Source organism: Amblyomma americanum, chromosome 3 (genome assembly GCF_052857255.1).
Source record: "Amblyomma americanum isolate KBUSLIRL-KWMA chromosome 3, ASM5285725v1, whole genome shotgun sequence".
NCBI lineage: Eukaryota > Metazoa > Arthropoda > Arachnida > Ixodida > Ixodidae > Amblyomma > Amblyomma americanum.
Window position 1 is genome coordinate 51,452,401 of NC_135499.1, and position 19,083 is coordinate 51,471,483.

At 47.7% G+C, this 19,083-nt stretch overlaps 1 protein-coding gene across 3 annotated transcripts in view; it reads left to right on the plus strand.

Annotated features, from left to right (window-relative positions):
• The window catches only part of LOC144124584 (riboflavin transporter 2-like), a 258,372-nt gene extending 256,612 nt beyond the window's left edge, over positions 1-1,760 (plus strand). For 2 of the 3 annotated variants that reach the window (XM_077657360.1, XM_077657359.1), the window contains exon 7: positions 977-1,760. In XM_077657360.1, the coding sequence (XP_077513486.1) occupies positions 977-1,165 (189 nt within the window). In that variant the 3' untranslated portion in view covers positions 1,166-1,760. The remainder of the gene's footprint in view (positions 1-976) is intronic. The other variant, XM_077657361.1, reaches the window with a different exon arrangement.
• Positions 1,761-19,083: the final 17,323 nt, after the last annotated feature.

The following is a 19,083-nucleotide window of genomic DNA, read 5'->3' on the forward strand; positions in this document are numbered from 1 at the left end:
CTTTTTAATGCGCGCCGACATTGCACAGCACATGTGCGCCATTGGGCGTTTCGTCTGCATTGAAACACCGCTGCCGCAGCTATTACTGAATCCGGGTCGTCCGGCTCAGTAGCAGAGTGCCCTAACCGGTGAACCACCGCGGTGGGGTGGGCCTAATACACTAAAACTCAATAAACTGCAGAACACGCTTGTATATTTATGTGGTCTAGAATTAAAAAGTGAGTAGTAGTGTCTTTACGTCAACCTAAATTTTTTAGGCTGGAAATTGATTAGCAGTGAAATTAAAGAAAGCAAGTCAGCTTTAATTCTACATTGGCCCTGATTAGCTATAAGCACTACCGTACACAAAAGGAGGAACAGAATCAGGTTCAAGGCAATGTAGGAAGTGAGGCTTGTGGTAGAGTGCTCTAATCCGATACTGTGTGACTGGAGTGGGTGCAAAACATAGGTGCAGTCAAGCTTGGTGTTGACTATAGAGAAATGAAGGATACCATTTTGCACTATCTTATGGTGGCTAGTGGCACTGCCTATTCACACTCGAGCCTCAGCAGCCGTATTACGAAGGAAAGAAGCACAGTCGCAATAAAACGAAATGCGACAGAGCGGCGCGTACATGCCCCGCTGTTCGCATTTGTCTTTTTCGCCCGTGCGCATTTGATGTCGGGGCACGGGGTCCGATGGACTTATTTAAAAAAACTGCGCAGAATAACACAGGACGGGAGGGAGAAACGCGCACACACACATGGCCTGTGTTATTCTCCTGTTATGTTCTCTCCCGTCCTGTGGTATTCTGCCCAAAGTTTTTTTTAATATGTCGCTACACCAACTGGCCCAACGTTCTACCCTATTAAACCGATGGACGGTCTACAGTGCAGCGGGTGGCTGGTGACACGGGACACGAGAGAGTTCAACAACTACCGTCTTTACACAAACCAGCGTCTCGTTCACCGTGAGGCTTTGTCGGTGCTATGCGCAGGTCTCTGCCTGGGTGCTGTTCGTGTCGCTGACGACGTTCGTAAAGAGCCGGCTGGCAGCGGGCATGATGGCCCACGGGGGCGCTCGCTCCCTCCTCTGGTACGGCGTGGCGACCCAGGGAGGATCGTTTGTCGGCGCACTGGTCATGTTCCTAGTCACCAATTTCACGGACGTCTTCAAGTCAGCCTGAAAGCGGCGCACTGGGCTGCTGCAAATCGCGACAAACCCTGTGAAATACATGTTTGAAGCCACGACGAATGAGCAGCCAATCTCAGTAGCCATGGCTTTCGGTCTTGCACGTGTCACACTTCAATTTCGACGCGTCCTCTTCTGGCCTTGACTGACATCGTTCCAGCCTTGCATCGGCGGGCAGTGACAGGAGTTACGTGACCGGGACTGGTGCTATGTGTGCTTGTGACAACTAAGGACCTGTGCGCGTCTTGACGCTGTGAGCACCGACGTCTCCATGCGTGCCCTTTGCACCGCGTAGCGCACCATGCTGTGGCATGCGGTCTTCGATCTTCTGTGACGAATAGGTTGTGTGACACACTTGTTTACCAGTGAGGCATGACATTCATGAATGTCTCTAATTCTGCCGTGTTCTCGCTCAGAGAGACTTGTACTTGCGACAGTGAAGCATTATCGCTGCTAACATAGGTGACTACGGTGAAACATTTACTGTGCGCTAATGACCGGTGACTCTTAAGTGCTCTTTATTCGATTTTTATCAGTGCGAGAATAAAATGTTTAGTTCTGTTTGATGGTGATAAAAATGTGAAAATCGGGCCGGCCGGTTTTTTATGTGCTTTTCTTTAGAAGAGTTGGCAAGGACAACGTCCTCATTGGCGGAATTTCTTAGGCTGCACAAAGGTCTGGAGGACATAGCTCACACTTAAGATACCCATATGCATCTGTCAGCCCAATGCATTCAATAATATTCATTGCATCGTGCGCTTGTAGCTCTCTAGCGCTTCTAAGATTCACCTTTCCTTTTTAATGCCCATACTCCACTCTGGTCAATGTGCAGAAAAGAAAAGGGACAAGAGCTGAGATTGATCCTTCTTCGGCATGGTTTGGCGGAGGAGGCATTCCTTAATGGTATGCTTTTCGAGCGCTGTTAACTGAATGTTTGTACATTTGCGAGCTACGAGAGCTACTAAGGGTCATTTTGGGGGCTGCTTAACGGCAGCGATGTGAAGAGACGAGAGTTCTGGGTGCGGCTGATTTCGTCGATGACTGTAGTGGAACGGTCCCATACCGCAGATTACGAAAAAATGAGCATTGCCGGAAGACTGATGCCCTTCTAGGAATCAGCTTTATTTTCTGTATATACACTAGGCGCTGTCGTTGCCTTTGACGGCATAGTAGCGTTAATAGGTAAGTCGCAAGCAGTAAGAAGGGCAAGCACGTATAGTACAGGACCCAGAGTGAAATTCAACATCCCCGAAAACAAAACTTGCAGTGACCATAACTATTGCCAAGTTTACAATCTTGAGCTGGCCTTCTGTCTCCTCAGGATTTTTGCATTGCCGTCCACCTAAGAAGCCACGTCAGTATACTTGTTCGCCTGCACCTGTGTGGCCTATAGTGAAAGTAGTGTGTACTTAGAATGCCTCTTGTCTATTCGCGGAGTTCCTTACACAGATTTCACTGCGTACTCACAGAGGCCACACTGGCTCACTAATATCGCATTTTGCTACTAAACACTTCGTTGCTGAAATGATTTCCACCCGCGGCAGCTATACCAGGATGTAGGCGAGTTGCAAAAACCACTTTGTTCTGCCAACCGTATACAGTCCTAAAGAATCGATGAATGGATGCATGTAAACAGCTGCTCTTTTGAAGCGCGGTGGTAGTGTCAGCCTCCAAGCTTGGAATTTCGGCTTTATATTTCTAACGCATTTTTCCAGTTTTAACTTGAAAGTCAGGCAAATATTCTAATGAAATAAGACTTACATAGAGTTGACTGGTTTTTATGCTTTTATATACTTTTTATGAAAACAGCGCCACACAGTTGACTATTAGGAGAAAATTCGCAACAGATAAGAGCGGAATTAAAAGCTCTCATTCCGATTTGTTCCTCGTCACAATGGAGTGGCGGAGAGTTTCTGAAAGCTTGAAAGAGCAGTTGCAAAGGTTTTTCCTAAAAATTAGTCATATCTCTTTCCTAAAATTCAACCGAAGATTAACTGCATGCAAATCATTTAAGATTTCTTTTGGTTTTTGGTACAATTTAGCTGAGGTTCTGACATATTTAAAAACAGGAGTCGCCATTTAATTGCCTTTGAGATAAGTCAGGAGGCGAATCCCAAGGAGAGCTACTGTATTCTTGGCAGCGACTCCTTGTGACATGGTGAAAATGCTACGAGCTCAAAATTAACACGGGTACTTTTACAACCGTGGCCCCATTACGTAAATTCGCGCTTTCATGCTCGACACAAGAAGACATGTAAGATATTCTTACATCCCTCGTCTGGTTTTCGCGGTGACTTCTTCACATCATGCAGCTGCCGCTAGCCCGGCAGCATGCGCTCTTGATTTGCAAACGGCTCTTAGGCGGCGGTTAGTTTGGAATTACATGGGCCACTGTTCTTTGGACCGCCCATGTATCGAGGAAACCGCTCATTCTCTTCTATCTCTTCCTTACCGTACAGATAGTCACGTCATTTATCAGAGCTCTAATCATCGATCGGGACTTTCGCTCGGTGGCCCGATGCCGCGGTCGGGTTCGGAGGACCGGGCTTTGAACCCGACCGTGGCGGCAGCGTTTCGATAGAGGCGAAACACAGAGGCCCCCGTGTGCTGTGCGATGTCAGTGCGTATTAAAGATCCCGAGGTGGTCAAAATTATTGCGAAGGCCTCCACTACGGCACCTCTTTCTTTCTTCTTTCTTTCACTCCCTCCTTTATCCCTTCCCTGACGACGCGGTTCAGGTATCCAACGATATATGAGACAGATACTGCGCGATGTCTTTTCTTCAACAACCAATTTTCAATTCTGCCCGGCTGAAGTAGGGACTCGAGGACGATGAAGCGGGCAGTCACGTGACGGAGTGCTCAAGGCTAGGCTCGTTAGCTATTCAAGAATATCATCGCATCTGTCATGTCGCCCTGTTTTTCGGCTGGACACTATTGAACAACGTATCGTTATGCACATAAAAATGAATTTTGGTCTCACCCTCTTGTTTGTTACCAAGGCAATGTTTAAAGGGGTTAATTGTTGACCCTTGTAAGGCGAGAAATAATAACGAGACATTTTTAATGCTTACACATATCTCTAAGAACTGATTGATAGGCACACAGTGAGCCTACTTATCCCAACGCTCTTATTAAGCGGAGACTCCGTATTACAGCAAAAACAATAAGTTTGCCAAAAGTGTCGTTTATTTCTTAAAAACTTCTCGAAAGGAGGTCTTAGCACGACGCTTTTCATTCTCTCCATGGTGGTCATGTTCTCCTCGGCCAGGCCATCGCTACCAACAATCAGCTTCGGGGACGGGATACAACTGATCGTGGTTGCAGCGTCCACGGCAGCTGGAGGCACGTCGGCCATATCAGATTCCTACTGGTAGGGTAGTGCTTGCAATTGCGTACAAAAGCGCGTACAACAGCTTCGTCAGACCACGCAGTTCTGCGCTGTCGTCCGCACGAACGTAGTCATTCGAGGAAACACCTGGACAGCTGTGTATCAACGACGCTTTGCAACATACCTGCATGCGCCTGAACACATGTGTTAGCGACATATTCATCTATCAATCCTCTGTTCATGCAGCGACGAAAGTAGCGCTGCCTGTTGTACATACATCGCAACTACACAAAGTTGGAGCCGACTGGATAGGCGACGCATACCACGTGGCCAGCACGGCCAACAAGGCTTCTAAGCTTCCCAGATCGTTGCGGTTAGTTAAATTCATGACCATGCGCAGTAGCGTCGCCTTTGACCGTGACCCTACCAAGCGCCCGCTGCGCCTCTGCTTCCACTTGAGATGCTTTGCACAGCTTTGCGCATTGTTTTCATGCCGATGAACCACCTGATGCTTCCCCATTAATAACAGTGTTGCAGTTTACGGGACTAACAGAGCGATAAACATCTCAGTCCCACAGCTTACACAAGAAAGCAAACAAACCGGGTGCAGAAAGAGCTCGCTCCAAGTATAGAGTGCTTGGAGAAGCAGAGCTGGTTCTTCTCTTTGTGACCGGTGACTAAAACGAGAGATCTGTAATAATTTTAAAGCGACGCTTGGTTAATATAGAATCCATGGGCACAGCGGAACGCAACATAAATACTGGGCTTGTAGGAAAGCCCGTGAATAATTTTAAAAGCAAACTTCTGGAGGTAAAAAGGCGGCTTTTGCGGTATAGCAATACCTGTGTGGGCGGACGTCAGGAAGAAAGTGAATCATGTTACCTAGTGACCTGGTTAACTGAATTCTTAAAGTTCGCTCCAAACTATTACAGCTAGGCACTTGATTTGAATAGAAATACAGATTTCTAGATTGTCATATTTAAGAGCCAAAGAGCCGCTTAGGCTTGGTGGTTGAGTGGCTATGATGCTCGGCTGCTGACCTAAAAGACGCGGGCTCGATACCGGCCAGTGAGGTCACAAAACCATAGATAATACGGTTTTAGAATCTCGAAACAGAGATTTCCCGTGGCGCTATCACGGAGCGAATTAAAGAAATGACGCGCCAGTATAAAATGGTGTGCCGGCGGTCCGCTCAAAGCAATCATACATATTTATGTAACTCCAAGACGGACGCGTCATTTGACCTTCGCTGACCCGCCTCAACTAGAGCAGTGAGCAGCGCTGAGCAGCTGAGCGCGGGAAGAAAAAAAGGTTGTCACTTGGCACCTCCCTTATGGCGCGTTCACACTTCGACATTCGGCAGCGAGAGGGAGCGAAATCCGCGGCCGCCGAAATGCTGACTCGTTCACACTTCCCGGCCACCGCGTCGTCGCTCATCGTCTATGTGTCGTCTGCTCACGGCGTACACAGATGTGGCTAGAGGTTAATCGATGCTGTCTACATACCAAAACCGTATGCACGCTTGCGTACGCTAAATGCAGCTATTTTGTCGGACGTTACGCCATTCCTAACATTCTCACTTTTTTAAACTCCTAGTGGCGCCATCTGGTGGTTAGGAGAGGAATCATTGTCAAATAACCGACGCCCCTCTTAAGCCTAAAAGGGGAAGAATCGTTACCCGAAATAAAAACTAAAGCAAATTTATCGCTCAAACGTTTTCTTATGGGCGAGATAAGACAAAGGGAAAGACCGCTGGCTCTTTTATGGCCAGTGAACGCGCTGAAAAAGGCAGTAACAGCGACGAATTCAGTCCGAAGCGAGGCGTCCTGCATCGAAGGGCGCCGCCATGTTTGTCGCCGCGGGTACTCGCATTCCAATTTGCTGACGAGATTCGGCGGATTTTTTTCCTTCGGCAGAATTCGGTCCTGGACCGATCGGCCTTTCCGCTGGCTATTTCGGCGGAATCTTCGCCGCGGCAGCGGATTCCGCTCGCTCGCCGCCGAAAGTCCAAGTGTGAACGCGCCATTAGGAGTGATGGGAACAGGCGAGCTCGCCTTGTGCGCACCGCCGGTGCGCGATATTTGAATCGCGGGTCAAATTGCCGCAATTGTTTGAGACATATCGCTGATGATGGCGCCATGAAAGAACAGCACACGAAAAAACAGAATGCAACAAAACAGCGCACAAAAAACAGCGCTGCGAAAAAATAGCGCAGGAAAAAAACAGCGCAGCGACAAAATAGCGCTGGGAAAAAACAGCCTGGCGACAAAACAGCGCAGGTAAAAAACAGCACGCGTCAAAACGGAACGCCGGACAAAACGGCACAGCGGCAGAACAGCACAGCGACAAAACAGCACGACGACAGAAGAGCGCAGGGAAAAAACAGCACGGCGACAGAGCAGCACAGCGGCGTACGGTGCAGAGCAGCGGGACGGCTGAACTATCATAGCCATATCCGCAAACGGCAAATCACAACACATACGGCAACGACCTTTCGAATTATTCATTGCTCGTACGACAGACTTAACTAGGAACAGGGTAGGGTAATACCTGCGATATGAAATATTTGGTGGGTGACAACGCTGAAGAAGTTGTGCTGGAAGGATCTATTCTGGGGGTTAACCATCATGGCGCTGAATTGTGGCAAATGCGGCTCACGTAGGGCTCTGGGTGTACAAGTTCTTGTTCTTCAAAACTCTCGCTGTCGGCAATTGAATCTTCGGCAAATTTGTTTGGAGAAAGCTGCAGGTTCTTCATGCACTGAAAATATCCAATACGCGATGCTTGTAATGGTTGCAGGATTGCCCGAGCCGACATTTTCAGGTGGCTGGGTGGCGGATGAGATTAAGAAGTTTGCAGGCAAAGGGTGGATGCAGCTGGCAAAGGATAGGGTTAATTGGAGAGACATGGGAGAGGCCTTTGCCCTGCAGTGGGTGTAGTAAGGCTGATGATGATGATGATGATGGGTGTTTACCAGGACGCTGCACAATGGTTATCTGAGGCTGGCCAGCGGCTTCTCTTACTTTGCGAAATGGGCTACCCACTGACCTGTGTTTGTTGTGTGTAATGTTATACAGAAGCTCTTTTTTTCACTTCGAAGCGAATTATGTGGAAACGTCAATTTCGCAGCACTTCAACAAAGGTACTTTTTGTCGCTTAGAAGCCAATGCTATTACGACGCCCATTTTCGGAAATTTGACCATTTTGCTCAGAAACCACAAGAAACGTTTACCTAACAAACACACATCTAATCTAACAAGCACTAGTGGGAGTCTACTGCAACGGAGTTGTATACAGAAATGAATGCAGGGATTTCGTTTCACAGGATGTTTATTGCCCATTCGGGCTTGAAGACTGGAAGATCCAGTAAAAGAAAATAACACAAAATAACGAATTGGTGATATACTATGTTTTGCTTCAGTAGAGACAGCAAGAAAAGCTGGGCAAAATTATGCTGGTGGGATGGCTCTAGACCTGGAAGTTGTACTAGGCCATGCATATTCTGCTTAGGTAGTCGTAAAATTGGCCGCCAACAGCAGCGCTTTTGTTCAAGGTGTTTGAAAGCTTCCAATAAAAAAAGAGCCGCCCGAACTAAAACACTGACCTGAGGAGTTACGAACATCAGCGTATACACAACTTAGAAACGCAACGATCGACGCGCACCGTCGTGGTGGCGCAGTGGTTATGGCGCTCGGCTGCTGACCGGGAAGACACAGGTTCGATCCCGGCTGTGGCGGTCGAATTTTCATAGTGGCGATATTCTAGCGGCCCGTGTACTGGTTTGGTTTAGGCTTGGTTTATGGGGTGTAACGTCCCAAAGCTATTAAGGCTATGAGGGACTCCGTAGTGAAGGTCTCCGGAAATCGCGACCGCCAGGGGTTATTTAACGTGCACTGACATCGCACATTACACGGGCCTCTATAATTTCGCCTCCATCGCAATTCGACCACCGCGGCCGGGTAAGGCCCGCGTACTGTGCGATGTCAGTGCACGTTAAGAACCCCAGGTGGTCGAAATTTCTAGAGCCCTTCATTACGGCGTCCCTCACAGCCTGAATCGCTCTGGGACGTTAAACCCCTATGAACAATAAACGATCGACGCCTTGCTGTAATGCTGTTGTGTGTTTAAATGGCAGCTACGACGTTGAATGTTCTTTCACCGAATGTGTGCGAACTTCTCTAAGCACATTGTCAGCATTTTTGCTCATAGCGCAACAAGAACGGGACACGAGACGAAAGACTAGCACAAACAAGAGCCATGCTGAGCACTGTCACCAAGTGATGCGATAAATGAAAAAAAAATGAAGAGAAAGCAAAAAAGAAAAAGCAGCAGAAAAAACCAGCACATCACCGCATACCATTTCGCTTTCCTTAAGGTAAAAAAAAAAATTAACCGCCCACTCGAAAGTAGCCATCGACAAACACAAACATAGTTTTTCCAGTTTATTCTCCAATTTACAGTTAGCATCAAATTTACATTTTCAACAGTATGCGCCTTTTCATGGTAGTAATTGTTCACGCTCGGTACTCACGCACTTTGTTTTTCCTGATAAACATATTTGTTTTAATTTATGCGAGTGCCGCGGGATTGTGGGCATGGGGTCATATCTAGGCCTGAGCTGAAGCGTCTAAAACATGTTTACTTGAAAACTGACCCACATGTAGGTTGGTTGCTCGCTTTTTGTCTTATGTGTTCAGTCTGAGCATTTTTCATGATTCATGCCAAAGCACTTGCAGGAATATGAAAATCCTTTTGTGCCTGTCAGGTACTGGCTTTTCTTCAAACGCATTATTATAGGCATTTTTTCTAACCTTCAAGTATGACAAGAAACGATGTGGAAGTGACGAACGCCAGACGTCAAATGCAATTTTCCAAGTCGCAAACAGGGTGCACACAGCAGCATTCGTGCACGAGCGCAATGGCAAGAGCAATTACCGTCGCCCCTACGAAGATTCCAGTTATGCTACCAAAGAGTCCCACATGGCTCGGAACCGAACGTCGTAGGCTGTGCACAGCTTAAATCTGGCGATCCACTTTCGTGGGAGCTAACACTGCAGATAAATAGAAGGCATTTCAGGCTATTCCTTGAAGAGGAGATTTCTGGAAGTATCTTGAACCATGAACATGTTTTTTTTTTTTGTAAACTCACCTCTAGCACGCAAAAGGAGTGAGTAGACATAAGCCACGAGACAGTCGCTATGTTGTTTTCTGTGGAGCATTGCAAAAGGCCACTGGCATGCCTAAAGGTACCACTCAGTTATACAAAATTGTCGGCGCGTATAGAGGAACCGTAACCCTCCCCCCCCCCCCCCCCCGGCCCCCTAATTTGTTCTTTGGCACTGATGAAACTACAGTGCTGCACTGTTGGAGCTACGGATCACACCAGAAAATGGCGCTCATGACGAATTGAGCTGTTTCTAAAACGACGCGCATTCCCATCTAGAAGTGTTCCTATGCAAATGGGAGAAGTCGGTCGTACTACCGTTTTCTATAGTTGCATGTTAAAACTGCGTTCTGATTTATTTTACATTTTTTTTCTAAATTACTCTTAGAATACTGTTCAATACGTCCTTTAGGTTGACCCCGTAACTGCTATTAGCGCAAAATAAAAAAAAAAATGCGTCGGCGAGAGCCAGCGACGAGCTCTCCCTATACGACACAATTTTTAGCGACATCGAAACCAGCTTGCTGTTGATTAGTTTTCTGTGTGCAATTAGTTGACGGCTCGTTCAAGTGCTGCTGAGAATAGCCTCCCGCTTTCTGAACTCAGGAAACTTCGCAATGACGATCATTAAAAACACGTTTTCAACAGTTCGCACATATTTTGCAGCAATAATTTTACGCGTAAATCAGACTTGTGGCAGCGCCTATCGGTCAGTCCACTTGTAGCAGAGACGCTAAAGACATATGTCATTATTTTTTTTATTATTGATGCTATTCTTGTTGTTCTCCTCAAGAGGATAATGCTCCTCGAGCGTGCTCGTCCAGACGACCCTGTACACAAAAAAAAAAAAAGAAAACGAAAGACTGTAAACACAAGATTAATATGCTCGAAAGGTGATACTGCAACGGAAAAACGCATGCGTGTCATTAAACTGTCTGCCGTACGTGGTGCTCGGCGGCGGCTAAAAACCTAAGAAAAGCAGCGAGCTTTAATCCTGCACAGACTAAAATCAATTCGCAACATGCCGGTGTATTTGTTCTCAGACAGTAGAGGTAAAAAAGAATGTGCACGAAAGAGTTGATGCAGCTAATATAGCAACAGAAAAACGCATTTGTAAACCATTACGCCAGCCGTCTTAACGCCGGCGAAGAACCCAACGACAGCGACGAGTTTTAATTAATAAAATGAAGCGCTAAGAGCTGGCATCGCCAGATCATAAACAGGCCATGTAAACAGACCTACAGCGTCCGCAGCTGTAGCAAATCTCTCAACCGCACGATTCTCTCCTGTGTGAATCAGTGCTAGGAATTGCACGTGTACGAAGACTGCTTAATTAGCCACAGGTTTGCGTACCGATTAACTTAAAGGAATGATCCACACTTGAAGGACGGTGCCTGTCCATACCCGGCTACAGTCCGACGCCCGCAAAAAGCGCGACTCGCTCCACGTACTTTAGCTCCGCCAGCTTTAGACAGGAAGTTAGCCTGCATCGATGTCGACTTCGGCGAAGCAATCATCTTGAACTGCTTCGTGAGAAACGGAACGCGTCCAAACATGGCGGCTGTCCGGCTAGACGTATAAGTAGCCGTCTACGTGGAGGTATTGGAACGCACCTGCAGAAGCGGCCATTGAACTCCACTTCTTGGAAGATCAACACTTTCGAGATCGTCCTCTGTCATCCGCAGGCATAGTGGGAAAAGATGGCTTGCCTCGTCCGCCGTCGTCATTCTCCGTCAAGGAAAGTTGTAGTGGTGGTTTATTTTGTCACTCAGTCAGTCAGTTTTTATTTTCCAGAAAATCACATCATCCTGCTGGTGGCAGAGACTAAAGGAATGGTTGCCTGTCGAGATCTCTGCCCCCGTAACAAAAGGAGCAACCTACAACATTACAGCAGAGAGGTGGTACAAAAAAAAAGAAGCATTGTTACAGATAGTACACACATACATCCTATACAACATGGTGTTGAAGGTAGGGATCGGAGTCGCTTCTCGACACAACCTTGGTAAAGATGACGACTGCTCCGACCCGGACAGGAGTGCTGCTGAGTGAAGGGGTTCGTTAGTGGAGAAAGAAGGCTTGGCTTATTTTACATATTTACAAGCTTTTTAGTTCAGAAGTGAGCTGCTTCAACTGCATCTGCAGTCCAGTTTTATACACTGCGTCTTCCCTAAGGTCCCTAGGTAGGGGACGCCCTGGCCGTGGTAGGTGTGGCCAAAACTGTCACTATCACACACAGACACCTCCGCACACATGGACACGCCCCTGGAATAAGATGAGCCCAAGGGAGAGGGGTATGCGGCCAGGACCCCGTCAGGCTGGCAGGAGACGTCAGGTGGTCGGCCCGCCTTCCGCCGGTCGGTGAACTTCGAAGAAGCCGAGGCGCAAAGCCGGAGCGCCCCGTCGGCAGATAATACCCAGTGGTTCTGCCATTAGGCATGGCCGGCGAAGCCTGCAGACGAGCCACTGTGGCGATCCGTTCCCACGCTGGTGCTGTGCCCGTGAGGCCAGGAGTAGTCGGGTCGGTGGAGACGTCGGGAATAATCGGAAGACCGCCGGAACCCCTTCGCGGCCGGGGACAGCGACTCCTTAAAGGGATTTTCGGAGAATCATGCTCCCCGCTTGTCCCAAGCAGCAACGACCGGGCGAGCGCGGTAAACACACCCCGCAGACACCTGGCGAGAGATTCTGTCTTGGTGGCGAACCTCGAGACATGCTGGCGCCAATCCTAATACCAGCTGGCGGCCATTCCTAATAACTCCTCCGCGGCCAGGAAAATCTCGATCGGCCAGTGATAGCGATCCCTTGCCGAGGAGAGATGGGCTGGGAAGGGGAGTACCGGTTATCTTCTGCGAGCACCAAAACAACCCCCAAACCTCCCACATTGGCAAACAGCGGCCGGTTCGGCCCCAGCAACAAGGCTCCACACGACGCGCAAGCACCCAGTCTCTGCCCCTGATCCACCACGCTTATCCCAACAGTAGGTAATAAAATAACCAATTTTGCCTCTGAGTGGTTCCGCCATCTAAGTCAACGTATCATGGACCTTTGGGCAACAACCAAGTCACAGCAGCGCATGAACTGGATTGGAGTAGAGAACTACATTAAAAAGAAAACATAATAATACACACATATACACACACTAACTCATAAAAGCTGGAGGACCCTTTTCACCACTTCAGAATAGCTTGCTTAAATTGTCGGCATTGCCATTCATTTTCCCTTTCTTATACCTCACAGAGAACTTGTATTCCTGAATGGTCGCAAAATCATGACCTTGTCGCCCGTCTGAAATGTTCGTTGCCTTGCGTTTCGATCATAATAGAATTTTGCCCCCTGCTGTGCCGCTTTCAAATTTTCCTCTACTAGAGCACGCTCAATAAAACATTTTGCTGGGCGAGTTGGTTCATTTTGCTCGAGGGGATGCTTGTAGCGCGACAAAAAACACAAGGGACAGAGACGAACGGGACAAGCGCCACTCTCAACTGGTTTTATTAAAAAAAAAAAAACGATCGCAACATTTATACATTTCCCCTTCTTCTTCAAGAACATAATCACCCGATCCCACATGCGAATGACACGCAGCTATCACGCTTGAATCAAATCAGTTTATCTAAAAACCTGTACTCGTTAGAAAACATCGTCACCGAAGGGCTGCTGAAGCATTCCCACCCTTTCTTTTTGATATGGAACGCCTCAATTAGTTCACGCGTCTGCGCATCTTTGCTTCTGCCAAGCAGCCCTTCGGTGACGATGTTTTCTAAAGAGTACAGGTTTTTAGATAAGCTGATTTGATTCAAGCGTGATATCTGCGTGTCATTCGCATGTGGGATCGGGTGATTATGTTCTTGAAGAAGAAGGGGAAATGTATAAATGTTGCGATCATTTTTTTTTAATAAAACCAGTTGAGAGTGGCGCTTGTCCCGTTCGTCTCTGTCCCTTGTGTTTTTTGTCGCGCTACAAGCATCCCCTCGAGCAAAATGAACCAACTCGCCCAGCAAAATGTTTTATTGAACTTCATTTCTAGTACAGTGGGCCCTTCTTCTTTCATCTCCTCTGTCATGTCAAGATACGGTGTCAATCACCCACATCGCTTGGACGACATGCAAAGCTAGACGACTGGCCTATTGCATAAGAAAAGGGCTGGTGCCGGTAGAGTTGGCTGCCTGGTTTGGGAGTGTACTGCCTTCTGTGCGTCATGTGAAGCGCCTGTGCAGAATCCTGCGGTCTGAGTTGTGGAGACAGGTGAGGCTGTACTACGACCTTCTACGCGTTGCCTGCTACTCCAGGTTCCCGGAAAATATGGCTGAAGCCAAGCTACGTTCATCTAGGAAGCTTGCCGGCCAGGCGACGGAATTCTGGTGGAGGTGCATTTTGTTGCACCTAACCAAGTTACCCAAGAATCCTGTGGAGAAGGCAGGACTGAGGACACTTGACGGAGTCCACCTCACGGACCAGGTGAAAAGTTTAATCGAAAAGGGACCCAAGTAGTACAGTAAAGAACCAAGAACCAGCGCCCCTGAGCTCCTGTCGTTGAACAGGCGCTTAGCTTCCAGAGCAGAATCCAAGGACCAAGAACGATGCCTTCTCGACGGTGTGGACAGCCTCTCTAGAACTGTTTCAAAGAACGCGGTGCGGCGTAAGGACTCGGTGCGCGATGTTGTGGCCTATTTAAAAGACAATTCCCTTCGAATCCTGCAGAGTGACAAGGAAGGAGGTTTCGTAGTGCTCACAGCGGGGATGTACAACGAAAAAGCCATGTGTGCCGTCAAGAAGAACTTCGTTGCCACGAAACGTAAGCCTGCTAAGGTAAAGACCGCAGCTGGTTCCCTGTGCACCAAATTTGAGCTGAATAAGCTTGCAAAAAGCATAGCAGATTGCAATGAGAATAGCCTAAAAATTTTTTTCACTGCTAAGACTCATAAACCGGGGAATACCTTTCAGGAGTATCGTGAGTGAACGACACACTTGGCAGCAAATGCTGAGCCAGTACCTCCTCAGAAACTTGAACCCTCTCTGTGTCAAAGATCCTTTTGAGACCAGGAATTCGCATGTCATAGCTAGTTTTCTACAAGACAACCGTTCAATTGGCAGCATGTTCTCCATAGGCGTTGAAGACCTTTATTATTCTGTTCCCCACGAAGAATTGTTTACCTCCGTTCAGAACTGCATTGAAGAGAATGGTGTGATAGCATTTCAAAATTCAGCTGGCATAAATGTTGGAAACTTCATGTCACTTCTTGAATTTTATCTGGGTGCAACGGTGATAATGTCGAAGGCAGAGCGTATGTGCAAAAGAGTGGCATATGTATTGGTTCATGTGTGGCGCCTGTGTTGTGCAAGATTTTTCTCTCTTCCATTGACCGCGATTTAGACCAAGTTTTAGACAAGAAAAAAGTAATTGAAGTGTTTAGGTACGTTGACGATTTTTTAGTGTTTTTAGAAAAACTAGAAACTATGACCTACCACGAGACTGTGGTGGAAATTTTATCTGCTTTTAGAAAGTTTGGAAGGGGGCTTAACTTCACTCATGAGGTTGCCATAGACAACAAGTTGCAGTTTTTAGATCTACAGATTTCTGTGAATTATGTGCATGCTTGCTGGGGCTATAAGCCTCGTGCCCTCAAGGAAATAATGCCGTTTGACTCAGCCCAGTCCAAGACAGTAAAAAGAGCCGTTGCAACCATGTGCATTCAAGAAGCCATCAACAAATTTTGTATTCATGCTGTCCAGGAAAGTTTTGATGACCAAGTTTCTAGGCTGCTATCGGCAGGCTTTACTTTGTCCCTGTTGGTTATGGTCGCAGAAACATTGCTGCAAAAGAACAAGAAAGTTAGAAGAGAAAAGGTGAATAACATAAGGCCACAGGTGATTCCGTATTTGCATCGCGTGGCCCACAACATGAAAAAAGTGGCGAATAAAAACAAAATTCCTGTGGTTTTTTTCAGCGCCCTGCAAGCTCAAAAGCCTTTGTCCTAAGGTGAATGAGGAAAAAAGCAAAAAAGGATTGCGAAACGAGGCATAAACACCGATATGTTGATTGCAAGGTGGGAATCGTCTATCAGATTCCACTTTCATGTGGCAAAGTGTATATTGGCCAGTCCGGACGATGCCTGAACAAGCGCCTGCGCGAGCATGAAAAATGCCTCGAAAATGGGAGCGGAACAAATATGGTAGTTCACTGCAAGTCATGCAAATGCTCACCATTTTAAAACAGAACAGAGGTCATTGGCAGAAGCAAAGATGCGCAGACGCGTGAACTAATTTAGGCGTTCCATATCAAAAAGAAAGGGTGGGAATGCGTCAGCAGCCCTTCGGTGACGATGTTTTCTAACGAGTACAGGTTTTTAGATAAACTGATTTGATTCAAGCGTGATATCTGCGTGTCATTCGCATGTGGGATCGGGTGATTATGTTCTTGAAGAAGAAGGGGAAATGTATAAATGTTGCGATTGTTTTTTTTTTTTTTTGAATAAAACCAGTTGACAGTGGCGCTTGTCCCGTTCGTCTCTGTCCCTTGTGTTTTTTGTCGCGCTACAAGCATCCCCTCGAACTAGAGCACGCGTAGAACTTAGTCGGTCGAGCAATTCCAACACGTAGCTCACGACAGTTTGGCTTTCTCTTGTTCCCTCCCAGAATTCTCGCAAAATCCGGAGAGGAGAACTTAGGGCTCTCCCGTACACAAGTTCAGCCGGGGTGAATCCGCTCGCTTCATGGGGAACTGTTCTCAGCGCGAACAGCGTTGCCGGCAAGCAGCTCTCCCAGTATTTTTTTTCGTTCATAGCACAACGCGCGCAGAACCCCTTTGAGCACGGAGTGCATTTTGTCGACACTGTTCACCTGGGAATGATATTCCGATGTATGTGTTGGCTTGATATCGCACTTCTTCAAGAAGGTATTGTTGTTAAGGCGCTGGTGAACGCGGTTCCCTGATACGCCTGAACCTCCGCGCGAAAACCGATTCGTGCAAAGGTGCTGAGCAAGGCATCCACTATTTCTGAAGAGCTTAGTGCTTTGAGGAAACTACTTCGGAGGATTTTGTTGCTCAACACAGCACGGTAAGGAGATATTTGTATCCTGAAATCGACTGTGGCAGGGGTCCTACCGTGTCGATCACTAACCTCCGAAAAGGCTTGGTGATCAGTGGATCAAGTTCAGGGAAGCTTTCCATTTGTCTCCTGGTTTTCCGACTCGTTGACATGCGTCACACGAGTTCACGTACCGCTCAACGTCTTTGAGGCACCCTGGCCAGTAGCACTCCATTAAAAGTCCCTCTTTCGTTTTAGTGATCCCCAAGTGTCCAGACCAGCTGTTCCCATGACACAAGCTCAGAAGGTCAGCCCGATATTTTCCGGAGTTACCAGCTGATCAAACGTCTTGCTTTTGCAATCTCTGTGGTGCCTGTACAGCAGTTCGCATTTTTAGAGTATCGTGATGTTACGCCTCGCTGCGCCCTCTTCCGCGGTAGCATGCAGGCGCCTTAAACGGGTCGTTCTGTTCCTCTGCCTTCAGCATCTCTCTGTCTATCTCCAAAAGCCAGTCAAAGCTGCGCGAAGTGGGGGCCAATACCGACGCTCCGGCGGGCTCTATTTCCTGCGGTTCCCTTGGCGCCGCAGCTGCGTTTATGCCGCCTGATCTAGGGACAACCTCGACCACTTGTTCAGCCACTAGGTTTGGCTCTACGATTTCAACTTCTGCTTCGATTTCCGCCTCTCCCTGTCCCAGGTCCTGCGTTAAGTGAGCGGCGAGCTGGCGGGTTTTAGAGCGCGTTAGTGCCTGCACTTTTCCTTCTCCAAAGATCTGTCCTGGCTCACGCAACAGCCTGTCAGACCGGTTTGAGAACAGATAAGGATATTCAAGCGGAACTGTTTTGGAGCCGGCTGCCTCCTTCACCAGTTTTCCAAACGGCCGTGAAATCTCAACCCTTGCCGTAGGTAAGCAAACACTGTGCTCCTCCAACACCTGTTTAATCCACATTGCTTCTCCCGTGAAATCCTCAGCCGTAACATAGGATGGGTGCACTACATAAATCGTAGCCGCGCTGTCCCTGAGCACCTTACATGGCTTGCCATTTACCTCTAACACTAAAAGGTAGGGGCGAAGCAGTTCTAGGTTTTCATCACTACCGTTTATGTACGAGAACGCCACTCGCTCGTTTCTACATCTTGCCGCGATGTGCCCTGTTTCTTGGCAATTGTAACACCGCAACGGTTGCCTGGCCTCGAACTCCTTTTTCCGCGTCTTTTATACCCCTTCGTCCTTCGTTTGACCGCCGCTCTTCTCTGCAGCCTTTTCGGTGACCCTTTTTTGCGTTGCACCCTGCCCCACGTTTCCATTTAGAGCCGGCCGTCTTGAAGAAAAACACTTTCTTGGGGCAGTTCCTTTTTTTGACTGGCCTTCCTCCGCATTCGACTTTCTCCGCGTCGAGAATTCGTCTGGGAGTTGAGCTCCTCGCTATACTGTCCCTACCTTTTTCTTGTCCTGCACCCAGTTTTACGGACGGCGGGACGCTGCGGAAAAACTGGTCCAGACAGACGCAATCGATTACCTTGTCGTTGCTTTCGCACACGCCTGCCCCCTTAAGCCACTATACAAGGTAGGTTTTCAATGTGTACGCAAACTCCGCATAATCCTCATTGGTTTCTTTTGTTGCTGCCTACAGCGCTGCCGAAATTCCTCATCTGAAAGGTGGTATTTCTTCAGTAGAGCCGATTTCACCTTTTCATAGTTCTCCGCACCCTGCTCACTAAGGCCGCCGACCACATCAGCAGCCTCGCGCGGTAAAAGACCTAGCAGCCGCTGTGACCGCAAGTTCTCTGCGATTTTGCTCTTTTGACACGCCCTTTCATAGTTAACAACGTACAGACCGATGTATTCGCCAATCTTGTAGGGAAACGTCCAGTTGTCTGTACAGTGAAAATCCACCCTATTTAATCTATCAGTAATGCTTGCTCCCCCATTTTGGGCTGCCAGACGCTGGCTTTCGACTTGGAGCCTCATTTTTTTCAGCTGTCTCTGTTCCGAGGCTTGCTTTTCTTCTTTTTCATTCTCTTTCTTCAACCTTTGCTTTCTTTTTTTTCGTTCTCAGCTTTCTTTTTTTGGCGTTCTAGCTCTTTTTTGACCATTTCCCACGAAATTTGCCTTCGCTATTTTTGATTGCTTTTATGATATGCCATTTCCTCAATCCTTCCTCTACTTGCACACCCAACTCTTCCCCCAACAGTGACAGCTCTTTCTTATCTGCCTTCCCGAGGCCCATGATCGCCGCTCCAAATGGTGGCTTTGTATACTGACAAACGGTTCTGTGCAAACTACACTGTGCTACAGACACCCGATTACCAGCAGTTCAAACATTTTACTCAGAGTTTAAAGCCCGGTGAATCATAGAACAAGGACAAAGCGCTCACCCGTACATGCAGAAC